General features: G+C 41.4%; 1 protein-coding gene across 8 annotated transcripts; it reads left to right on the plus strand.

Annotated features, from left to right (window-relative positions):
- The first annotated feature begins 1,261 nt into the window (after positions 1-1,261).
- cgnb (cingulin b) lies at positions 1,262-21,031 on the plus strand. Of its 8 annotated transcripts, none has more exons than XM_044052921.1 (22): positions 1,262-1,361; positions 5,407-6,558; positions 6,640-6,731; positions 6,828-6,897; positions 10,153-10,250; positions 11,130-11,262; positions 11,349-11,561; positions 12,962-13,110; positions 13,721-13,750; positions 14,116-14,236; positions 14,533-14,745; positions 14,946-15,044; positions 15,303-15,344; positions 15,454-15,711; positions 15,783-15,953; positions 16,339-16,500; positions 16,997-17,086; positions 17,192-17,275; positions 17,377-17,495; positions 17,928-18,036; positions 18,738-18,901; positions 19,784-21,031. In XM_044052921.1, the coding sequence occupies exons 2-22, from the start codon at positions 5,437-5,439 to the stop codon at positions 19,887-19,889; spliced, it is 3,645 nt and encodes a 1,214-aa protein (XP_043908856.1). In that variant the 5' UTR covers positions 1,262-1,361; positions 5,407-5,436; the 3' UTR covers positions 19,890-21,031. The 8 variants fall into 8 exon arrangements, with proteins under 8 accessions (XP_043908856.1, XP_043908851.1, XP_043908849.1 ...); XM_044052916.1 differs by having other exon boundaries at positions 1,335-1,361; positions 13,724-13,750; XM_044052914.1 differs by having other exon boundaries at positions 1,335-1,361; positions 10,156-10,250.
- The last annotated feature ends 4,055 nt before the right edge of the window (positions 21,032-25,086 follow it).

Genomic DNA, 25,086 nt, shown 5'->3' on the forward strand with positions numbered 1-25,086 from the left:
TTTGATATTTTATTAATTATGAATTACTAAATCTATTTAGATAATAGATTTGATTTTTAATGATTAATGAAACCTATTCTCATATTTTTATTTTCTTCAGCTTCTTAAAAGTGAATATTTTCTGGTTTCTGAACTCCATATAACAAAGAGACCATTTAAACTCAATAATGATCATTTGTGGACCAAGTAAGACTTTTGAGAACATCAGTATTATCAGAAGTCATTTTCTGATAGAGAATGTATGGGGGGGGGGTTAGGATTCAGTCATAGTAGTAAAGTGGTTGGGCGAGTTGTCTTTCAACTGGAGGGTTGTGGGTTGAATTCCTGCCTCTGTTAGTCTATATGTGTCCTTAACCCCATGTTGCAGTGTGTGAATGAGTATGAAAGATGTGTGAATAAAGCAGCTCATCAAGCCTGGAAAAAGCTCTATATACAGTAAATACAGACCATAATACTGATTTTATTTATAGGAAAAGTAGAGGAGTAAAATAAAAGTTGCTAGAAATATAAATAACAAAGTACAGTACAGATATGTGAATTTTGTAATTCAATGAAAATGTTTCTCTCCAGTTTTCCCAGTATCTATAGAATAAGCTTTAATATACTGTGTGTCGTCATAAGTTATGCATTTTGCAAACATAATTGCAGTGAATATTTTGCCTCAGATTTGCTAAATGATAAGATTATAAAAGATGAGGATTTTTAAAAACACAATGAACTGCCTTCTTCAACACTCACTCAAAAACACGCAAAACTTCATCCTAAATCATCTGGCATTTTATTGCTGCTTTATTATTATTATTATTGACCGTTTTTATACATTTAGTTTGCGGTAATGTGTTGGTCATATTTTGGTATATTAACTAAGAAGCCGAACATTGCTTAGTGAGTTATTCATTCAAAAATATTGATAATAAAGTCTCCATTTATTCCCTGGTGTTTGTTCTCTATCTTTTTGATTGATTATTGATATTGATTTTATATTGGTTGGCATTGTTTATTAATATAGTCTCATACTGCCATTTAAACATTTTCAAATAGATTATCATTATTATGTTAAAGTGAGTACAGAGTTGAAGCAGTCCTCATGCAGCAGGCTCCGCCTCCTCAGGAAACCTCCCACCAATGAAGTGGCTCCTGACGAACACTATGTGTGATGGGCTGGCAACAGGTTTCTGTGGCAGCAGCAGCAGCAGCAGCAACAGCAGCAGCAGCGACAGCGAGGTGAATTATTCTGCTGTCTTCACTTTGATTAGGAACAGCATCGCTCTGTGGCAAAGTCTGCACAGAGAGGACAGAGCAGCGCGTGCGACCGAGGAGAGAGACAGAAAGAGGAGGAGCAGGGACACTTCTGGAGTCAGGTACAGTTGGACAAGTATCAAAGTGTGTGTTGTGAGTGTTGACACAGCTGCTGCCTGCGTGCTGTTCATTTGCACTGGTGCTGACTAAAGTGCGGGCTGGTTTGTAGCCCGTAGGATACACATGGATGGACACCTGTGGCGCTGTGAGTGCATTTTAGTAGCCGTGTTTTCAGCGTGTCCATCACCCAAACCATCGAACCCTCGTTGTTGAAAGACGCGCTGTTGTGTCTCACTCTCCACAGTAAACGCAGTTGGACGCAGCTCTGCGCACTGTGCGCTCCTCTCCTCTCTGTCTATAATTGGATCAGACTGCGCCGCGTAAAGAGGATATGACATGTTATTATTGTAGGTGAAAGTAGTAGCAGCAGCAGCGGCGGCGGTGTTTGTTGTTTATGTAGGAGCTCGTGGGTCTCGCTCGCTTGTGTAAACAACGCCGTGGTTTCGACGCGCACCGATACTGACTGACCGGATAGGTGGGTGTGACGCAATGATCCGGGAGCAGACAGGTGCTCAGAGAGGCTACTCTGCTCTAATGGTTTCTTCATCTGAACTCACTGACATGAGTTTGGTTGTTTAGATAACGAGTCAATCTGGCGAAATATGTTTACACCTAATAGCTGGATATACCTGTCTTTGAAACTTTAAATAAAAAATAAAAGGTTTCTGTCTTCCTGTCTGCTGTCACCATAGTGTGGCGAGACCTTCAGCAACATGGCGATAACTGGAACAAGTGTGACCTTGCAGTGTGTTTATTCAGTTTATTCATTAAAGGTTTAAATGTGTGAATTAGGGGATGCTGTTTTGCTGACATTCTTCCATCCCAATAATACTATACACTAACAAAACTGATATGGTTTCTATGTCAAAACATATGAGGAGTATAATCAGATAGATAAGGTTATGTATTTTTTTTATACATTTTCAGAGAGCCTTTAGGGCTGTGAGCAAATATTTCTCTCAGTATTTTTTCTTTGCTTTATTCTTGCTTTATCAAGTACACTAGATGATAATAATCACATCCATCCCAGTTTGATCGGTTGTACGTGGTACTGTATCATTAAACCCACTGTTAAAACCCAACGATTGCAAATTTATAATGAAGAACGTTGGAGAAAAGAAGAAAATGTCTAAATTGGAGAAGCTTGAGCGAGTAAATATATGGAGTTAATCCCTGGAATTACACTATTACACTAATATTATAATTTATCAGAACATTTAATTATTATTTCTCTCCTTCTTTATTCTTTAGCTGAACACTTCCCGTTTTAGGCATAGTATCGGCCTATGCTACAATAGAACGTATGGGGACAAAGTTGAAGATTGCACATGTGGTGAGAAGCAGAGGAGGGTGCAAGAACAGGGCCAGAGGGCAATGACAAGTGAATACTGGGTGAGGAGAGAGGGAAGCGTGATGGCAGATCAGCCCGTTCAGTGACATTCCTGTCTCTGTTGACACAGCCTTTCCTTGTGATACACGGAGCAGGAGAGGAGGTGAACCTGTTGTCACCATTAGGTTGCTCGTCTACTGGCTGTTGAAGGTGCACAACAAGCTTGAGCTTCTCTTGATATCCATGTTTGCCCAAGTAGTATTTATATACCTGGGAGCTGTCAGTGAGCAGTGACCAGCGGCAGCTGTGGGCTGAGCTCCTTGGCAACAGTAAAATAGATGATCGTATCCTTGTTTTATTGAAACCAGCACAGATATGAGTGAACAAGGTCGTTATCGTATGTGCAACATGGTCTCCAAACCTGCTCATGTTTAAATTAGGAGAGGAGAGTGAGTTTGTCATGCTTTAAATAGTCTTACTGCATGTGTGTAGATAATATTCCAATGCAGATATATACTTCTCGGTTTCCTCCTAATCTTTTCTTTATTGTATAAATTCAAACCACGCGCAGTGTCGAATGTAAACACAACGTCGGGAATCCCAGGAATGTTTTTGGTAAAGACAAAGACTGACTTTGATTCACTAATCTAATCATTGCTAGTTGAGGTGCAGCATGTTACTCTATAACCAGTGGTTACATTTTAAGCCCTGTGAGAATCCACGACTGCAAATGGACGTGGGAAACAGACGAGGGTAGTAATAGCACGACTTTAAACACAAGGATGAATTAAGCACCGACAGAGATAATGAAAGAAGGGAAGCTTATTAGATCCTGCAACGAGCTTTGCACATGTGTGTGTTTGTGTGCGTGAGTGCATGCATGCAGGCATGTATGTGTGTGAGCTAGTGTGTGTGTGTGTGTGTGTGTGTGTGTGTGTCAGGGCTGCTCAAAGCAAACAGTCTACGCCTGAGTGACTCCACTCTGAAGTCTGGTGACTGTGGAGACTCTGGCAAAGGCCGAGGGAGAAAGAGCGGAGGCCCATTCTTGATATAGCCCCTGGTGTTTAATGGTCCACAGAGCCGGGACAAAGGGAGGAGTATTCACCTTCTCAGAGTGTTCATCACCAAACTCAATTTCACTGCAGACGTGTGGACATGCTTTGGCTGCACTGCCGACACTGGTGGTTTGAAGCTGCTGTTTTGAGTCAACAAAGGGAAATTTAATCTGCACATATTTGGACTATCAATTAAAAGTTTACATGATAAGAAATATGCTATATTATATTATACTTTTATGAATTATGTAATATTATATTATACTAGGACTGGTTTACTGTACAATAACAATTGCCGGCATGTTTCTACAGCAGCGTGAGTGAACAAAGCAGCCAGAGCATGAAGCAAATGCTCACTACATAAACAAAGACTCAAAGTATAAACCCAGAAAAAAGTTTAATTCAGTCAGTTATGATTCATTCGCATATTTTTTTAATTTTTCTTCTATTTTTGTTCATTTTTATAAGATTTCCTATAGGTTGTGCTGAGATAAGGATATAAGACACTCTATATTGCACAATCTTATAGCCTCTGTATATACATTAGAATATAGTAATGGAAGAAAGCAGCCTGAATGCTCTGTGTTCTAAGGGTTCAAGGCTTGTGCGAGCAATTTGAGGTTACCCTCCAAAATAGTTGGACAAATATTTAAATAAAATCAGCAGTAATCGTTGGATCTAAAATAACAAAAAAATGACTTCTATCACAGGCAGTGTGTAGATTCCACTGACCTTTTATGTCAAAAATGAGTGGAATATCCTTAAGAATGTCCTTTGAACGTAATTTATTTGTCAGTAAAAGGCAGCACAGGGTCAGGTGATCATTCGCGACACCTGCAGCACAGGAGGTCTTTGTTCCTCTGTGTTCAAAGTTTCAGACAAAACAGACATATAGACGTGTGTCCCTCCTCCTCTGCTTAGTTAGTTAAAACTCGTCTATGTAAATGAGATGCAACACGTTTATCTTCTCTTGAGGCGTCTCATACACACAAGCTTCCATGTTGTTTTCCCACATTTCTGAGCATACACCCTCTGGGGAAACAAAGTAGGCCTTCACCCATACAAAGATGCCCCAGTGGCATATTTGGCATGACATGAAAAACAATACAATTGAGCCGGGAAGGAATTTCATCTGTTGAGCAGCAAGAGAAGATGACAGCTTCATCAAGATATAGCCGCAATCTGATATTTTAGCTGAGTGCGTTCGACTCCACCTGGGAGGAAGACACACAAACAACAGGGAGAGCTTTATGAAGATGTAAGGACATATTGGGTCAACGGAAAGGTATCTGTGTGTCCCAATTCATAAAACGTGGAAATAACACACAGGACAGTGCTCCAGGAGAGCGAGACAGCTGCAAACGGGTTGAAGTGTGACTGAAAACACTTTCATGAAAAGTTTGGTACATGAATTCTAGATGGTTCTTACCCCTGCTCGCCCCTGTGCTGCTGGTGTATACACACAAACGCTCCCTCAGTCAGGTCTGATAGTATTGCTTGACAGAGCCTGTTTTCAAATGACGCAGAATAATCACATCCACCTGAGGAGAAATCACTAACATTTACACACTGGATCTTTAACACGCAAGTGTTCTGTGTTATACGTCTCAGACTCTACTCTACTTCATTTGTATTTGTGTTGTTTTCCCCCTCTCTGACCAGGCTGCTGGGCGTAGACACCAGGAAGTGATCATGAGCACTCTTTCCACGGATAGGAAGGCGCTCGTGGATTATGGCGTTCAGATCCGTTTCATCAAGGACCTGGATGACACCGGAGGTGTTTATCCTGACAAATCCAAAGTAAACGGCGCAACTTCCCCTTCCAATAAGTATGGTGTGGCAGTGCGGGTTCAGGGAATCTCTGGACATCCTTATGTGGTCTTGAAAGATGGGGAGAAAGGGGACTCGTATGGGGTTCAGCTAAACTCTCAGAACTCAGGCTCAGGGTCGCCATCACCTTACAACAGCCTCCCTAAACCCAATAAACAGCCAGCAGAATTTACAAATCCCTACAACGCTGCTCCAAACCCAGCGCAATCTCCGGTTTCTCTCACAGAGGATGAGGACGGGCAGATCTTTGGGAGTCCTCTGAAGCGACCTCCAGGAGATGGTCAAGCAGGAACACAAGGGGAGGAGGAAGGCGGAGCCAGAGAAAAAGGAAAAGTTGAAAATCACAAAGCTGTTCCCAAAATCAAAGCAACGGCCAGTGAAGCAGAGAACGGCAGAGATTGGTCCAGTAATGAGGAATATAATGAAGCAGGGCTGAAACCTGTGTATTTAAATGGTGTGGGACCCAGAGGGTTCAAGTCAACCGGCTCTGGTTTCTCCGGTTCTTTGGGCAGGAACAGTGGGAAAAAACTGACCACCAAATTTTCTTCAAAGTCATTCCCAGCACCTGCAGCATCACTTGACGAGGAGCCTGTCGACATGATCGACGACAACTCCCTGGCTCCCATCAACAAGCTCATCAGCAAGTTTAACAGTGGGACCCCGGGCAGCGCTCCACAGACTAGAGGCCGCTCAGGAGCAAGGCAGCGGCTCAGGTTTGACGAACGCAAGCGATCCAGAAGTCTCGACGCGCGGAAGGATACTACGCAAGAGGACTCCCTGCCATCTCCTCCCTCTCCCACTGTGAATCCCTACGCTGTTCCTCTATCTACGTCCTCCAAGTCATTGACATCATCTAGCACTAGCATTGGCGGACAACCGGCGTCTGTCACCAAGGTTTCACCTCCTGAGGCCCCGAAGTCAAGCTTTAAGTCACCAGGGATGTTTGCCACCAAGAACTTGCCTCCATCTATAGCTAAAAAGCCTGTAAGTATCTCTGATAGTTGCCTGGTGAGTTATTGACTTATAATAATTTAGTTTTAAAGTTTATTTGCTTCCTATTTGAAGGACGTTCCTCCCAGGACCTTGAATAAAAGCACAGAGATGATCGTTGTGGAGGAAGCTCAAGTCAAGTCTATTTTTAACATCCCTAAAGAGAGGTAAACAACAAACAGAAAAGTATTTTTTACTGTGTGTGTATATATATATATATACATACATGGAATCTGATCCTCTCTGTAATGTTTTCTCATCAGCACCAGTGAGAGCGAGGGATCCCTCAGAAGAAAAGTCAACCCTGAAAACGAGACAACTGGCACTTCTAAGGTACAATCCCACACACACGTACTGGCCAGTGTTTATTTATGGATTAGAGAAAAACCTAATCAGCAAAAACTAGGAAATGAGCATGTTGTGTTAGTTCCTTGTTGATTAAGCTCTTTTGGTGGTTTTCCATCACATTTCACCATCTCCATCTTTATAAAGTCAGAAAATTCAATTGATCCCATGTCTTAATCGAATTTTTAAAAGTAACCATAGCTGTACCGTTAGTATTAAAAGCCCCAGTATGTTATTTGTAATCTACTCTTCACTGAGCGTTCAGCAAAACTACTGTTAAGAATAAAATAATGGATGGAATAACAATTAAGAAACTGCATGTAACTCTCCTGGCACACGCTCCTCTCTCAGCATACGTGCCGTGTGTGGGTTCAGCATATTGTTGGTACAAAAGGTTGGAAAGCAGCGGCGTCTTCTTCAGCAGTAATGAAGCTAACAGATGGCTGGTGGCCGCTTCTTTTATTCTGAGGACATGAAGTTTGTGTTTTATTCAGCCTTGCCTCAGAGGCTCCTCTTTGGCAGTCCAAAAAATGTGAAAATTAATCAGCAGGCGGAGAATTCCTCTTGTCAATTTCCTCGTCTCTGCTCCTTTGTGCTCCTCTGACACCTTATTAAAATAGGGCCGAGCCTTGTTTTTCACGAGGATGTTTGCACCACTGCCTTTAAACGTGCAACTTTTGCATAAATCTGCATAGAGGAGTAATTCCTTTGTGTCCTCGCCGTCTCAAATAACACACACTTGATTATGTATGATGCCTTGTTATGCACTTCTAAGCGGCCGCGTGTCCATGGCTGCTTATGCATCGTCTCTCGGCAACGACGCACCTGCAGAGGAAAGCCGTCTTGGTCTCAGTGTGTGTCGAGGCAGCAGTCATTGAGATTCATCAATAATTGAGTTGGACTGGAACCCTGCACCAGCGGAGGGGTTTTTCTTGCAGGATGGTACAGATCATCCTCAAAGGGGCTGTGTCGTACAAAAGCTCATTTGTTTTACATGCTAGTGTCCACTTTTAGTAGATGTAGAAGCTGCTTCATCTCATCCAGGTGTAGGATGAAGCCTGATGCTGTGAGGCTTCTCAACTCACATTGATCAGAGCAGGGTTTCATGATGTGTGTGGGCTCATCCAGTTTGGGATGCATTCAATGTCCAGCTCACAGTTCAGACACATGGTGAGCGTTTTTCTTTTTTAAGAGGATTACCCGCACTTCAAAGTGTGATGTGAAGCAGGGTTCACGCTTTACCACTAATGTCTGTGGTTTAATGCAGTGTTACCAGTCAGTGTGTGTGGATCAGAGGAAGAGCCAGGAGTTCCCGGCGCTGACACCCTGTTTGTTTTTCATGTGTCACCGAGGCTCAGATGGTGATGTGTTAGATTACCTTGGTCCCTCAGACAGCTGATGTATGTGTGTGTGTGTGTGTGTGTGTGTGTGTAAGGAGGGAACACAAAGGACTGCTTTACAGCCCTTTTTCGGTTTATTGCACTTTATCAGTTTTGCATACATTTCCAGGTCGTGACCATGTGAACAAACATACTTTTTTACTTCTTTTTTTTTGTTGTATAAATACTCGGCCAAACAAAAGTGGCACAAGGAACATTCTGCATTAATCACAGTTCGAGCTGCCTTTGCGTCACGTACAGTACTGTGCAAACGTCTCAGGTCTCACCAGCAGCTTCGTTGTTTTTATGTCTGGGATTACTGGCATTTGGACTGGAATCATAAGACTGAAAGTTGGTCTTATGTACAGTATTAACAAAACTGTGTCTTTAATGCTCAAGCATGTCTTGATCAAACCTGGTGTAATAGACCTTGTTGTTGACATGAAATAGTAGGACAAACATTAGTTAGAGACGCACTCCAGGTTGTTGTTGAAGTGTAGGTCAAACTTAATACTTGAGACTTTAACGCCTGCACAAGCTGTTTTTATCCCGATAAATGTGTTATTTTAAACCTGCTTACATATGTTACCTCTTTACTGGATGCGTTCCAATAAAGTGGTAGAGAAATAATTATACCATATGGTCATTAGAGCTTAAAACAACAGATCTAATGACTGAGTCCTAAGACTTTTGCACAGTGCTGTGTATGTATTTTTCATATTGATGTTGTCAATGTTGCTATTGACGATACATTTTTCGATATATTATGTAGCCCTAATTTCCAACATGGATCTTGGAGATCAAACCTTCCCCAGTTTGAATTATTGCCAAATCTCAACATCTGTGCTATAAAATCTGGTTCTATAATTAAAAAGTTACACTCACAAGTCTGTGTGATATTGTTTTTATGGAGGAGACTTCGCTAGTTAACTAGTTATGGGAAAGAATATTAAATCTTTTCCTGCATCACTGTTCATAATGCCTCAGTCCTCAGTATTAAGATCAAACCAGATATTATTTAGACAAGAATTATATCAAATAACATTTGTAATATACAAATTACATTTGTGTTTAAATATTTCCAATGTTTCTTTGTCAATACACACAAGGACACGGCTGATGCAATTCACTCTGCGTGAAAAAGAGCTTATGCATCTTCTCAGTCATGTTATCTTCTGTTAATTATCTCGCTGTGAACACAATAGAGACAAACTGAAATGTCCCAGAATGAGTTTATCTACAAAGCGTCCTGCGAGGATTTAGAAGAAGTGTATCTTCTTAATCCATCTCTGATAAGTAAGAGAAGTGTAAGGTCCCCCGGAGGAATGAAACTGCCCGTGATCCTGGCTTTGTCTGTCTCTTCTGTCTGTGTGTGTGTGTGTGCGTCCCTGTAATGGCTGTGTAGGAGGATAAGAGAGGTTTCATGGTTTCATGGGCCAGGCTGCGCTTAAACCCCCCTTTTCAGCGAGAAGGAGTGCCGACGAGTGGTGTGGGCGACAAAAGAAGTGCCGCTGCGGCTCTGTTTCCCTGCAGCTCGTCACAAGCTTGTTGATGTGGGGAGATGGTCTTGTCTCACTGTGTCTGAGTGCTCTGGCTACGTCTGTTTTTCACAATATCGTTTGACTGTCAGAAACTAGGGCAAGAACTCTTCTTCTTTTTTTTTCTTTTACTGTTAAAGTAATATAAAGTGCATAATGCATGTGCTAGTTTGACACTGGCTGTGCTGCGTCTCCACCTCTGCTCTCTACTGTATCTGTCTCAGTTTCTTTGAGTTCTCTCGCTCTCTGTGTCTGTGTCCTCCTGAATGTCCTCTACACTTTTATGTGTGTAACTGTGTTGTTGTTGTTGTTGTTGATGATGACATAAGGGAGGATCTAATGGAAGCCATCAAAAGACCAAACTTGAGGAACTTCAGGAGCAACTCGGTCGCTGCAGGAGAGATCTGGAGCAGGCCTATGATGAGTAAGTGTGTCCTCAATTGAACGGTTCTGAGGTCATGGACATGGACGCTTGTCCTCACTGAAAAAAAGGCTTGAATCACTGGCTTAAATCAGTGATATCTAAATAATTTGTTGGCCATTGGGGAAAATCAACAATTTTACATCACAGCACACATGAGTTGTTGATCCACTGCTGCCTCAATAAGTTTAATGTGTTCATTTTGGATGTTAGTGTTTAAATTTCTCTGCTTGGATTTACACGACCGACTAAATGAGACGGTCAAACAGCAGCTCCTCTATCCCATGAACTGCTGGGGAATCAGTGGTTTACCAGCTTAGAAAAATAAACTAACATAAAAGAATAAAAAAAAATAAAGTCTGAGATAAGAGAGTGAACATTATTGTAAGATATTTCAGACAGAAGCGGGTGTCGATTTCATGAGGTGAGCCTTTTGTTAAGTGGCACCTGGCACCAGTGTTGTCAGTGAGGTCAAGCTTCTTGTGACTCAGACTGTCTCCCTGCGGCCTGCGTGCCAGAGTCTGTAATGATTATATGTGTCGGTGACTCGTACGACCACACAAAACAAGGTTATGGTTTACAAGTAAACGTCATCTTGACGACTTCTTCTACTGTCTCTGTTGAATACGCAGTTAAAGGTAAGAAAAATTGTGTTTAGGGTTCAGAACATGAATTAAAGTCAGTGTAAGTTTCACAAACGTGTGATGTGATGAAGTGAGTTCCTGTTTAGTGTGGAATGTTAATGCATGTGCACTTAACAGCCAACGATAAGCTTCCAGTTAGTGTGGCTTTTTACCTAATGAGCATTTCACAATTGCCTGATTGCTAATGAGTCTGCTGTTGCAATATTAATAGTGTGTGTGTGTGTGTGTGTGTGTGCAGATTGGCCCAGGAGCGTATGGCCAGAGAACTTGCAGAGACTCGCCAGCGTCTACTGGAAGACCAGCTGGCTGAGCTTCAGGAGGATCTGAGGAGGTTTTCAGAAAACTCACCTCACTCAGACTCACTGCAGACGGTACTGATGTTAGGCAACACTGCACACACACACACACACACACACTGGCATCTATGTTACCGATGTGAACTTCTGCTCTTCTTTAGGATGTGATGACGCTGCAGGCTGAGCTGGCTGAGGCTGCTCTGTTACGTCAGCGCCAGGAGGATGTGCTCCACCAGCGCGAGCGCGAGCTGACAGCCCTGAAGGGAGTTCTGAAGGAGGAGGTGGAGTGCCATGACAGAGAGATGGAGAATCTCAGGGAACAGTACAGCCAAGACATGGACAACCTGAGAAGAACCATGGAGCAGGTCACACAGGTGGATGGCACAGTCTTTTGTTTGGTTTTTTCTTTTAATCCATCCATCACACTAATTTGTGGAAGCCCATCATGTGAGAAAGTGACTTTTCTGAACAGATCCTCCCGGGTTTGATCTGTGATGAAAGTGACTCTTCACTAATTGTCATTAGCAAAGTAAAGAAGCAAAGTCATTAAAAACACTATGATTAATCCCGAGGCCCATTTAAAACCAAGCAGAACAATGATTATCACAGCAAGAATATTAATGGGCATACATTATTTATCACTTAAACTCCAATTATATGCTTTTAAATGGTTGTTTGATGTGTTATCGGATTTCTGAGATCTATGATTTCACTTACTTTACTATAGGAGGCGCGCGTGTGTGTGTCACCGTCATTTTTCAGATAAAACATGAATAACAAGCTAAAACAACAACAACTAAACGGCAGAATGCGGAAAGAATGTTGTGTCGCTGAACAAACTCAAGCGAGTGAAGCAATAAACTGAATAAAGAACAAACGAGACGATGTGTACACACAGCGCTGAGCTACACTGGAGCACAAAAGAAAAACACATGCAGTTGAGAAGAGCACTTTAAAAGGAGGTTCCTCTTTTTATGTCTTCCCTGCTTTTACTACAAGGGCTTAGAAAGTCTTGTAAACGGGATGTTTAGATCATAAACTTTGTTAAAGAAAAACCTCACATGTTGGTATGTGAGGTAGGGTTCAACGTAAACCTTACTCAGCTTCACTTTGTGTTTTATTCAAATGATTTATGTGAAGTTGTTTGTGTCAAAATAAGAGCCTGCATTGTTCAGTTTAGTTAACACAGGAAAAGTTTCTTTGGCAGAAGAGTTTTCATTGTCAACTAAGCTCCTCATACATACAGTATGTAATTAGAGATCAGTCGGGGGAGCTCATGTAGAGTATGCACTGTAGCGTTCAAGCCAAGGTAAGCACAAGCTTTGCCACGTGCAACTGCGATGTAAAACCTTTCTCGCAGAATTTCTATTCCTGGGTTTGTGATTCTACCCGTGGACTATTTTTGAGGAACTGTCACACGTGGCATTTGAAGCATATATGCATGTGCAGGAATAGATCATTATGCAGATTTCTGGAAACAGCAGAGTGAAGGGAGAGAGGGAAGTAAGTGCCTGAGAGCAGGAAATAAGCAGATATGCTGTCAGTTGCATCTGATGAGGTGATGAGTTTTTTTATTTTTTGGCGTGAAGAGGATTAAAGAAGCTGTTTGTGTTAACCTGTGATCCTGTCTGACACGGTGTGGTGTCATTCCTTATCCAGCAAGTTGATGAAAGACTACGGCTGAGGAAAAAAAAGCTGCATCTCTGTTCATACGAGCGATAGATTGATGCCAATTAATGTTGCTTTGTCTGTTTGTGCTGTGGTCGTATATCAGTCGCAGGAGCAGATAGAGGAGGAGAGGGAGAGGGTGAACGCCTCCATGTTGACCCTGGAGGAAGAGCTGGAGAGCTGCAGAGACGAGAGCCAGCAGTGGAGGACACAGCTGGAGGTCACCACGGAGGAGCTGCACAACACCAGAGAAGAGTTAGTGTCTATAAATCACTTGTTCTCAAGTCCATCACATAAAAGTAACCGCAAGCATAAACGACTTAGACAAATATGAATACTTCACACTCGCACTCGTCTTATTTGAATTTAAAATACAGGTGTATTTTAACACAGTTAGACAACGTGTGGGATCTTCCTTTTGCAGTTTTAAGGCGTGAATTACAAACGTGACACACATCAGAATCATCTGTAAAATGTAAAAATCGATTCTGAAGTTTTAGAACACACCCTGTGTCTGTTGTTTGTCTCAAAAAAAAACCACATAAGTACGCGGTAAAGTCATTTTTCAAAGAGTGAAGGAAAAAAAAAAAATCTTTAATTTATGCTCAACCAAACCTGACTGTGGAACCATACCATTCCTTTGGACTCAAAGTATATCATTCCACTTTGGTCAAGCATCAAAAACGCCTTTGTTGTTGCTGCTGGTTTTTTTTTTTCAACACTGGAGCATGAGCTCAAAGACGTGCTCACTGAAAAGTTTGCTGTTAAAAAATGAATCCCTGTTTTTGGCTCACTCACCCACCAGATAACATTTCTCTGGAGTTATTTTTAATGCATGCCCTCCTTCACTGTACTCTTCACTCAGCAGGAGCAGGAAACCTGTCAGCAGTCGAATGTGAGAGAGAAAATCATCGTATTTGCTCCGAGTAGATTTAGACTTTTAGTTTCCACCAGAGTTTGTTCCCTGAAAATCCCCCCGCACGGCTTGTTCTGTGTGTCAGGGCCGATTTGTTCTGGTCATTAGATTCAGACTGGTGGATCCTACTAACTGTAATCTGGTGATAATAAACCCAATCATGTCAATCCTGCAAACTAATCAAGGTTGCACCTGATTATGTCTGTTATCAAGTGATTTTAATCCATGTGACATCAATATTTTATGATCCTTTAATTGCAGAGTTTCTCCTTTTAATGAGTTTTGTGTGTGTGAATGTGTGTGTGTAGAAGTACTGTCTCCTAATATCTACCTTCTTTCCACAGGCTCCTGAAATCCCACTTGGAGAAGGAAGAATTTGAGAATAAGCTTAAGGATGTTCAGGATTCACTTCTCGCCACTAAGAAACAAATGTCTGCGTCTGACGATAACTCTTCTGTAGAAGAGGTAATTCCTGTTTCGTCTCGAGGCAGAACACAGATTATGTTCCCTGTGTGGGTGAAATGCAGGGGCTCATCTCCTCTCCCTTACAGAACGTTTTCACAGCTAAAGCAGCTGTGAGCTTTCCTTTGGTCAAAAGTTCAGATTGTGTGTCTTTCATTTTCAAAAACCACACACGCTCACGTGCCTTGTGCTCATCTTGGCACGGTAGTATTATTATTATTATTATTATTATGCACCCTGGCACATTCCTCTTGCTCACGCATGCATTTTTTTTTTCATCTCTAATTACTTATCCCAAGGAGCTTCAGCGTTGCCATGACAATCTGAAGCGGACTCGCGCCGATCTGTACAAACAAAAGGGCGAGTTAGACGAGAAGACCAGAGCCCTTCAGGCCCTGAAGAAAGCCAGCGAAGAGAAGGAGGCGGAGCTTGTGTCTGAAATCAGCAGGTTGAAGGAGCAGTCGAAGAAAGACAAAGCCGAACTGGAAAAGGAGCTCGAGAAAGTGAAGGAGGTGCAACGTCTACATTATTGTATTATGTGTGTGAATAAGCAAGACAAATATTACTTTAAAAACAGAAATATGTTCCATATTTTACGTGTAATTCTTAACTCAAAAAGGTATTTCCAATGCCTTAAAACAATGAATGAATGTAAAATGTCTAGTTTTTGTATGAATGTCAAAACTCAATCAATAATGCTTTATCACTACAGCCATCATCTGGAGCTTCAGCAAGGACTGTGTTGGATCACGGCAGCAACATGGAGCTGCAGGAAGCCAACACTCGCCTCAGAGAAAGACTGGCACGAATGGTACAGTTCAAAAATCGAAAAGCAGCACACACACACACACACACACACACACGCTTACTGTACAAGTTCAAAATAGATGTGCTCCCACACAGATGCTATTTTCAAACAAGAGATAATTTAAAGTAAATAAGACAAACTCAAAATAGACTAATCCCTGCCAGATACATTTGCATATGCATTGTGCTCCATGTGAGCGTAACACCATCGTATTACAGCTGTTTAAAGTGCTTTGATGCTTAAATCTTGTGTGTTTCGTAGAAGCCTCCCTCTCAAAATGCAAGACAACTTAACAGTGCAACAGTGAGACATTACCTCATTACCTTTCATTCTATGACTCTGCCTCTCTCCATCATAACATAACGCCGTCCCTGACCTGCGTGAATAAATAGAACGTTTCCTCACTGTACAGACGAGGCTTCACTCCAGTGCACCGCGCAGCTCGGAGACGGAGGAGGCGGTGGAAGCTCTGGAGGATGAGAACCGCTCCCTGAAGTCTCAGCTGGAGGAGGCCAAAAGAGCGACCACCCGTCTGAGCAAGGAGAGGGACGAGCTGACCCGGCGGCTGGAGGAGAGAGACCTGGAGAGGGAGGCGCTGCGGAGAGGCAAGATTGACCTGGAGGATCAGAAGAGGCTGCTGGACCGAGCCCTGGAGAAGATTAACAAAGAGGTGGGTGTTAGGGTCACAGCTACAGCAGGGATGTTTTTTTTTTGTCTCACCTGTGCCTCCTTCACTGTCAGATGGAGATAATGATGGAAGATTCCCGTCAGTCTGTGGTAGCGCTGCACACACAGCTTGACGACTACAGGGAGCGCTCGAGGAAGGACCTGCTGGAGGCGCAGCGCAACAATAAAGAGCGGCTGGCCGAGCTGCAGAGAACCCAGAGCAACCTGAAGGCCCAGCAAGACGAGGTGATTGGTCCAGACTGAAAGAGCCAAGAACGAGTGGATGTATTCACATAAAATCTGTCACACACACTTGAATCGTCCTCAGGATGGTTTGTAATTAAACTTCAATGATTCAACTGAGATTATTCCTAGTTGAATGCCATTGCCAAGTCAAAATCTTACACTCTCTTGCACTTTTAATGAGCAAATACCTGCCAAATGAATTAGATTTTTATTCCATTATCTTTCCGTTATTTAAATTTAGTCAGAGGGAGAGGAAAAGTTAAAAAAGGTTTAAGAAGGTTAAAGGTATATTAAGAGTCTTAAAAATGTTAAAAGACGTAAAAGAAATAAAGATTTCACTGAACGGAAGATAAATGTCGTATATCCTGCACTGTTTTTCCTCCAGATTTCTCGTCTGAAGAAGGACCTGCTGGTGTGCAGCGAGGAGAGAGACAACGCTCAGCTGGAGAGAGACCTCCTCAGCAACCGCCTCAAACACCTGGAGAGTGAGCTGGATTCAGAGAAGATCACCCACACAGATCGCAGCAGGGAGATCAGGAGTCTGGAGGTGAGGTCAAAGGTCGATGGGTGCGAGTAAAATTAAGGATGCAGTGGTCTTTGACTGTGTAACTTCTGACGATTCATTTGCGAGTTGATACTTTGTTTAGTGTTATTTGTGCGCCGCATCTAAAAACAGGCTTTGTGTGTATAGATCAGTTTTATTTGTTATTTACACATGTTTGTGTGCGTGAAGCATGAAGCATTTATCTGGACAAACTGTTTAATTACCAGGTTATTTGAGATGTGGAATTCACCTCTGAAAAGCTTCTTTGTGTTCAGTCAGTCATACGCTAACCTGTTTGCACGGCAACACAAGATCTAAGCGCTGCTACGCTGTGAAACACGGCGAGAGTCGTGTGGAGCAGTAAAAAGTTACGCGTTTGCAGTTTTAAATAAAAAACAAAACGGGAGCGAGTCATGTATTTGAAGTTGAGGTATCACTAAGATCTAATAAAATAAATGTGTTCATCTCCTTATCTCCTTATCTGCGTGCGTGTTAACAGGATAGAATTAAGACCCTGGAGATTGAGCTGGATGAGGAGCGGAGCGGCGTGGAGCTTCTGAACGACCGCATTACACGTAGCAGAGATCAGGTGCCGCAGAAAAAAGACATTTGAATACACATGCAAATAAGGACGAGGCTTTTCCGTGTTGAACCGATAATGGCTTTCACTTACACCACTTCCTCCTCTTCTCAGGTGGACCAGCTACGCTCAGACCTGATGCAGGAGCGGTCAGCGAGACACGACCTGGAGATGGACAAGAGTGCATTTGAGAGACAGGTACCGTTTCAGTCATTCAGTGCCAGGACCGACACACAAGTCACACAAACGCTCAAATCACGTGTTTTATATTCGCTTCACTATATCAACCCCCCCCCCAGGTGAAGGAGCTGAGGTCTCGTGTGGCAGACATGGAGGGACAGACCCGGCCCTCGGCTGGAATCACCCTGCTGGAAAGCAAAATCCAAGAGTTAGAGGAGAGACTTCGCAGTGAAGAAAGGTACAAAAGAAACTGCATTTGTATATAAAGTTACAGTTTTAAATTTTAAATATGTTCGTATGGGTGCACAATCACCAAAAAATGTTTTAAAGGTTTTTATAACCTTATTATCAGCCTTTTATATGTATTTAGGCAATGGATTTGCTTTATGGATAACCTTTTAAGGTTACTATGCAAATAAAGAACAACATTCCTTCTTATTAACACAAAAAAACGGAAAAAAATAAAAAAGGAAAGGTGAACGGTGAGTCCTCTGCAGGCTGACCACTAGATGTCACAAATTCTTACACACTGGACATAAGCTATGTCCAACCAGTGTCAGGTATTTAATTTAATAAGTAACTACAAAAAAAACTAGCTTCAAGATAATTGTCCACTATCTGCACAAAGCTTTGTTGTAGTATAATGTGCATTCTGAATTTCTCCCCACAGAGAGAAGGCCACCATCCAGGCAGCTCATCGACGAAATGAGAGAAAACTAAAGGAGCTAAATGCCACGTTAGACCAGGAGAGGAGCCAGCATGTGGAGCAAAGAGATCAGGTAAACATCAAGACTGCAAGTAAATATCTTTGTTTACGTCTGTGCTAGTTAAACACTAACCAATTAAAACAATACTTTCATCATTCAAAGGAAAAACTGTTTATTTGCACAACAGCTAGCCTTCTTCTACAAACTGATACACAACCCATAAACGTAAAATTCATAATTCAAATAAACTATTGCTGTAATATGTAACAGCTGAGTTTAGAAGCACTAGAGTTAACACTAGACGTTTGATATTATTCCAGAGCTGAGCTTAAACAAAAGCTTTAGCGACACATTTAGTGAACAGATGGGCTCAGTTTTCACTATAACTATCAAATACGTGGTTGTCTCCAGTTTCCTGACTCTGTTTCTCTTCTGCTAATCTACATACTGTGCAGTTTTCATCATGTAATAAGAATAGTCGATGGTTGATTGCTTCTTTTAAATAAGCCTAACAATCTCATGTGTGCTGCACTCTTTCTAACCCACTCCCACTCTCACTCAGTCACCAGAATGCCCTCTGACCTCCTTCCCTGATCGTCTTTCTCCTTCCTCTGCCTTTTTTTACCGACCATAGTTGCCCTGACCACATATCCACCAAACCCATGGCTTTAACACCTGCTTAGTCTTACTCCTTCCTGTTCTGCTCCCCACATCCTCACCCATGACCTCCTCTGCTCCCCTCTAACCCCCTGCGTCTCCCTCTCCGTCCCCAGCTGTCCCTGCGCGTGAAGGCCTTGAAGCGGCAGGTCGACGAGAGTGAACTGGAGGTGGAGCGCCTCGAGGGAGTCCGCCGCAAGGTTCTCAGAGACTTGGAGGAGCAGCAGGAGCTCCAGGAGGTGCTGCAGGCCAAAGTCACAGCGATGGAGTCTGAACTCAAGTAGGACTTCAGTTATTATCCCAAACCTTAGATTTGAAGGCAGCTGATACAGTCACTGGCCACTTCTTTAGGTATCATGTGTACCTAATAAAGTGCTCTGTGAGGTCTTCTGCTGCTGTCAGAAGAGGAGATGATGAGTATAAGCAACAACTGGCACGACCTAAGAACAAAAACATCCTTCACATGAGGGTCTCATAAACATTTAGAGAAGAATCATTTTCACCATTTTCATTGCAGTTCAACAACTTACTGTCCATCTATCCAAAATAGATTCATCTTCCACGCTTTATTCTCCACATGAGGATTGCCGGGGGCGCTGGTGCCTATCCCAGCTGACATAGAGCGATCAGCAGTCCACAAACAACCATTCACTCTCACAGTCAATCCAGAGTGTCCAATTGACCTAATCCACAAATCTGCATGCTTTCGGACTGTGGAGGAAACCAGAGAACCCGGTTAAACCCGCCCCCCCACACACACACACACACACATGCAAAACCTTGCTGCAAAGGCAAGAATACTCACCACTATACCAACCGCGTGGCCATCTTGACCATGTCCACATGTCTAAATGCATTGAATTGCTGCTATGTATTTGACTAACATTGATGATTTACCTAATAATGATGTACCTAATAATGTGGCTAGTGAATGTATTTGATATTGTTCCACAAACGATCTAAAATTCTCAGCTGAACTTTCAGTATTTAACAGGAAACTGTGTCAGTAGTGCCATGTATTTCCTTTACACTAGATGGCACTAAATAGTAACTAAGATTACAGGCCTGCATCCATTCAAGTGCAGTGTATGAAAGCGTCACTCATGTTGTGCTGTTTGTGTTTTTTTGTTTGTGTGTGTGTGTGTGTGTGTGTGTGTGTCAGGCGGAAGTCACAGCACACGCACCGAGCAGCTCTGGGATCCTCCACTTTAAGCTCTGAGGACGAGGACGGTTTCTATGACACCAACATCTCCTCCAATCCTGCATAACAGGCCACCTCCAGGACCTCCCATCAGCTAGAAGAAGACCACTAAAGGAATACAGAAATATTCTCGGTGCAAAAACTGTCAGTGAAATTCACTCAGGACATCAAGGTTCTGACTGTGTGAAGAACTCCATTGCCACGTAGCTCCAGACTCGCCGTGCAGTTTCTCGTAGTTTTGTTTTTAGTGCAGACGGGGATGTCAGGATCATTAGAGTTTCTCAAGCCTTCAGCTGTGATCATGATTGCTTCTTTACTCTTATCTCTCATGACATCCACACGCTTTTTCTTGTTGAAGAGATTAATTACAGTCAGAGTTTTACTTCAGCTTAAATTCCCTTTTCTGTTTTTTTTTACGCCGCTTTTCATTTACTGCGGTAGCACATTACTGTGGCGCGATTAATAGTCCAAGGTCACATGATCGTGAGGGGTTTCACAAATTTAAATCTGTTTTAAACCTAACGTTTCTTATGATATATTTGCTGGCGCGTGATTTCTTACAGTGGTCAGTGTTGTTGTAGCTCCAACAGTTTAATTGTGAATCAAAGAGGGTTTTTTTTTACCTTTTGAATGTGACAGTAATGGACAATTTACACTGAGCCTATATTTTTTACAGATGTGCATACGTGTTAGTCGAGACAATCAGATATACATACAGTAACACTATAAATCCTCTGAGCTCAATTTTCTACTCCCGTGAACACATTTCTAAATGTGTACGTGTGCACGGTTTCGCTCAAACACTGTTAACTTTATTTTCACGTCTTTATTTAAATGGAGTGTCGTCCCTGCATGTGCTCTCTTTATGCTGCTGTTGTTGTAATGATTTAAATAGTATTCCGTGTGCTTGCTTTTTGCCTGTGTCTCCTGTGCATTCCATATGGAAATATCTTTACCTTAGATTACCTTCGATATTTCTCCCGAGTTGCACCTTTCTGTCCTGAACGCGGATTATAATCTGCTACATTTTGTTGGTGTTATTCTCGTTGAAACGTGTCACGTTGAAACTTTGTACAGAGGTGTTGCTGCGAGCAGAGTGTGTATATTAAGCTGCTTGTCATATTTGATGTGCGGCAAAGAGCTTTATAAGCGTTTCCAAGATTTTTTGACCATGTGTATAATAAAAAAAGAGGTATATTGCAAATGTGATCATTTCCCCGTCTTTATTGATTTTTATTGCTTAATATTGAAATAGTTTATTACTCATTTTAAGTACATTTACAATTTGCCTTTGCAGCAAGAAGACCCGGGTTCGCAACCTGATCAGAACAAGGGTCTTTCTGCATGGAGTTTGCATGTTCTCCCTGTGTGTGTGTGTGTGTGTGTTCTCCCGGTTCTCCGGTTTCCTACCACAGTCCTATGTCAGCTGGGATTGGCACCAGCGACCCTCATGTGGAGGATAAAGCGGTAGAAGATGAATGAGTGAATGAGTGAGTGAGTGAAAGATTGGCTTGACTTAAAGCAGGGACACTGTGACATATGGTTACTTGTATCGCAGTTGTGGCTCGTCAGTGTATTTATTTATGATTTATGTGGCCTGTTGTGAATGTGAATTATGTGATTTAAAATAAGTTTTTTATTTTTTATTATTATTTTAGGTTCAGTTATTTTCCATTTATTTAAGGCTTGAAATGAACAGATTAAAACCAGTTGCCTGTTTTAGTTTTGTGGCTGATCAGTGTATAAATGTATATTTTATGTTATTGTTTAATTTCTTCTATATTTAGGCATTCTTTGTAAAAATGTACATGAAAAAAATATTTATACTGTGCTTTCCTAGTATTGACGTCCATTCAAAGTCCATTTATTCATTTACCTGCTCTGATTTTTAATCACAAATTCAAACCGTGCTGCCAGGAGCAGTTTGTGATTGAATATCTTAACACTGTGGAGGAGCCAGGGATTGAACCCCAGCCCGCTCTCCCTACTGTTCTACAGCTGCACCATCTAAACCTGGGTTTTCTGTGAGCTCTTAAATGTTCCCCAACTTTTGCTTTGAACGTCAAAATTGTTTTCTTCTGTTTGTTTTTCTTCATTCTCTAATCGTCTGTGATACTCTCATGAACCGTCGTATCCCAGAGGAGCAGCTGTTGCATCATGCCCGCCTGCTTTGTTTACCCTGTGGGAGCAGTGCCAGTCAGCGGCAAGCCTGAACCAATGATTTCACCTACTGCACTGCACCACTTTCACCTCTCCGTGCACACACACAGGCCAATGGAGTCAGTTTGTATAAATAAATACAGTTTTCCTTTTTATAAAAAAGTAAAAACATGACTTTCCTACAAAAGTTACAACTTTTTACAAGGCAGCAGCACATGACATAGGGTTACAGACCAACAACATAACAAGTAACATTTACAAGACATAAAATATCAAAATTGTCATAAAATAAAATACGAATACAATTTCCATAAAATGTCAAAATATGAAACCTAAAATGCATCAATTCAGTGATAAAAACCGGATTTGTGTAAAACAATTAAAGCCATATTTAATTCCAATAACGGGTAGAGTGAGTTCTCTTTCAACTGTAAGGTTGTGGGTTCAATTCCTGCCTCTGGTTGTCTGCATGCTGATGTGTCCTTCACCCCATAGTGAAAAAGGTATTGCACATAGATGCACGGTGTGAATGGCAAAACTGTAGTGTAAAGCAGCTCGGTCATTAAGACTTGAAAAGGGCAATATAAACACAGACCATTTCTCCTCAAGAGCAACTCTTTAACATTCTGCCACTGTTGTAAATTGTTTTAAGCTGATTTTTTTCCAGTTAAGTGCAGACATGTATTACAATTAAAATAAATAAGTCCTTAGGCCTTCAGTTCCACCACTTTTCAGAAACAATGTAGGAACTAGAGTCAGTGTAAATAAAAGTATAAATAATAGATATTCAGCACAATCAAAACTTTCCTTTTTTTCAACAGGGAAAGTATTCAGTGAGCACAGGGGCAGAGGTCATATTTTTGAGTTTTACTGCTCACAAACAGACAAACAAGAACATAACATCTGTGTAGGCGGAGGTTAAAGTGAATATTTAGTTTTCCCATTGTTCGATCATAGGCCTCTTGGTGGCGCGTTATATTTAACTGATGAAAATCATGAATTCTTCACTCACACCTCCACAGAAAGCAGACCTTGTTTCCCAAGCAACACATGCAAGGTTGTTTAGTTACAAAAGACGCATGTTCCAAGCATATTTGACCTTGATATTATGAAAATCTTGTTATACTCAAGCTATGTGGTTCTCTGACTGAGACTCGTAGAAGCTGCAATCCTTTTAATTTAGGGTAGTTTACTGTAATGACAGAAGGCATCAAGCTATAATCATGACTCCACCTCGTCGAACCTCTACATTTTTATGCTCTGCTCAACTTCTCTTTCTTCCCAGGGCCATGAAAATGTGTTGTTTTCTGAAGTTTTCTAGGGGTTAGTGCCTCTCACTGGACAATGAAAATACATTGTTTTATGCTCTTAAATAAAAGAAACTTACAGTAATTTCTGTATATAACTGTTTATAATCTGTAGTATATACTAAAGATATAGCTAGCACCCGGTGTATTTCTTCGGCTTCATAAAGGTTAATAAATTATATTCGCAAGTATAAGAAACAATGAAAATGCCTCTCAAAATCTGCTGCTGAGGCTTAAAACTCAAGAAAAAGGTGTATTTCTAATCAATATTAAATTAAATATAATCAATATCATGACATAGCTAGGACATAACATCACAGTAGTCATATCACAACATGATGATCTATACATCACACAGTATGTGAGAATGTGAGTGATCACAGTTCATTGAGTTTCACTGACAAAGCACATGTGTAATTCTACACCAGCACTGTTCAGTGTGAACGTCCTCGTTTAAGACGGTGGAAACACGAGTGGCTGCTGCAACGTTTACTCGTCACAGAACGTCTGTGCCGCACTAGTCTCACCGTCAATAAACACAGGCATTTTGTCATTTTATCACAACTGCATGACCTTTTCATGACCTTTTAAAATAACATGCACTCATGACATTAAACAGAATACAAAGCTGCATTCTGAGCGAACAATACCAGATCCTGCAGTGCATGTTTAAATTGGGCTGGGCTCTTTTTTTAAAAAAGAAAAAAGAAAAAAAGAAATGAATTGGCTTTTGAATTTGGGCCATTCATCTTTCTTTTCTTTTCTTTTCTTTTTTTACCTCATACGATGTGTCACACAAAGCATATGTGTCAGCAGCTTATTGAAATTCGCCGGTGAGTACAAAGTCACCTGGGCGAACAAATAACTCGTAAAATAATATCAGATTATGTCTTGTATTCTAACTATGGTGTCAAATGTAGTAAAACGATCAAGTACAGGCTTAGATTATCCAACCTGACTTTGCGATTACATTCTGGTGTTTCTGTGGAAATATTGTTTCATCTCACCCTGTCATACCCATTCACACGTGGCAACATGGGGTTAAGTGTCTTAAGTTAAGTTAAGTTAAGACAACTCGCCCTATGACCATCAGGAAATGACTTTTGATACTTAGAATTAAATGTCATATACTTTAAGACGTTTACTTAAGTAAGATTATAAAAAGATGACTTCAACTTCTACCAAAGTAATTTTCTGCAAGATACTAAAGCGCTTAAGTTAAACCTCTAAATGGCCTTTGACAGATTTGTGTGTTCATTTAAATTTATTGATTCCACTGAAATAAAGAAAATTGTTGTTCAACCAATTCATTAAGTAGCAGTCAAATGAACTAAGGTCATGTAAACTAAAGTTAGCAAGTTATATGACGACAACTTGTTTACTTTGAAGAGCTTAATTAATCTGGGTTTTACCAATTGATGTCATTTTAAAATAGTTCAATGTCTTTCATGTAAAGCAATAGGTACATTTAGACAAAAATGATGTGATTTATTCGCACTGATCTGATTCATTCTTCTCAGATTCCCGCAGCAGCAGAACATTGTCAAAGGGTAAACGAGGGAAACTTCTGCAGTTCTCCAGCCATATGCCACCTGAGGTGAATGAGTTCAACTAAAAGCCTAACAGGAATATCAGTGGCACTGGAGCCATGTGACGGGACTGTTATCACACAGGACTACATCCAATTTGTACGTCTGGCACAGAAATAGCTATTGAGCAGAGGAAGCAGACTGTGCAGTTCTTGGTAATGTGCTGTTACTTTCAGAGAAATTACTGGGAAATGAGGTTGAAGAAAAA

Source organism: Solea senegalensis, linkage group LG20 (assembly GCF_019176455.1).
Source record: "Solea senegalensis isolate Sse05_10M linkage group LG20, IFAPA_SoseM_1, whole genome shotgun sequence".
NCBI lineage: Eukaryota > Metazoa > Chordata > Actinopteri > Pleuronectiformes > Soleidae > Solea > Solea senegalensis.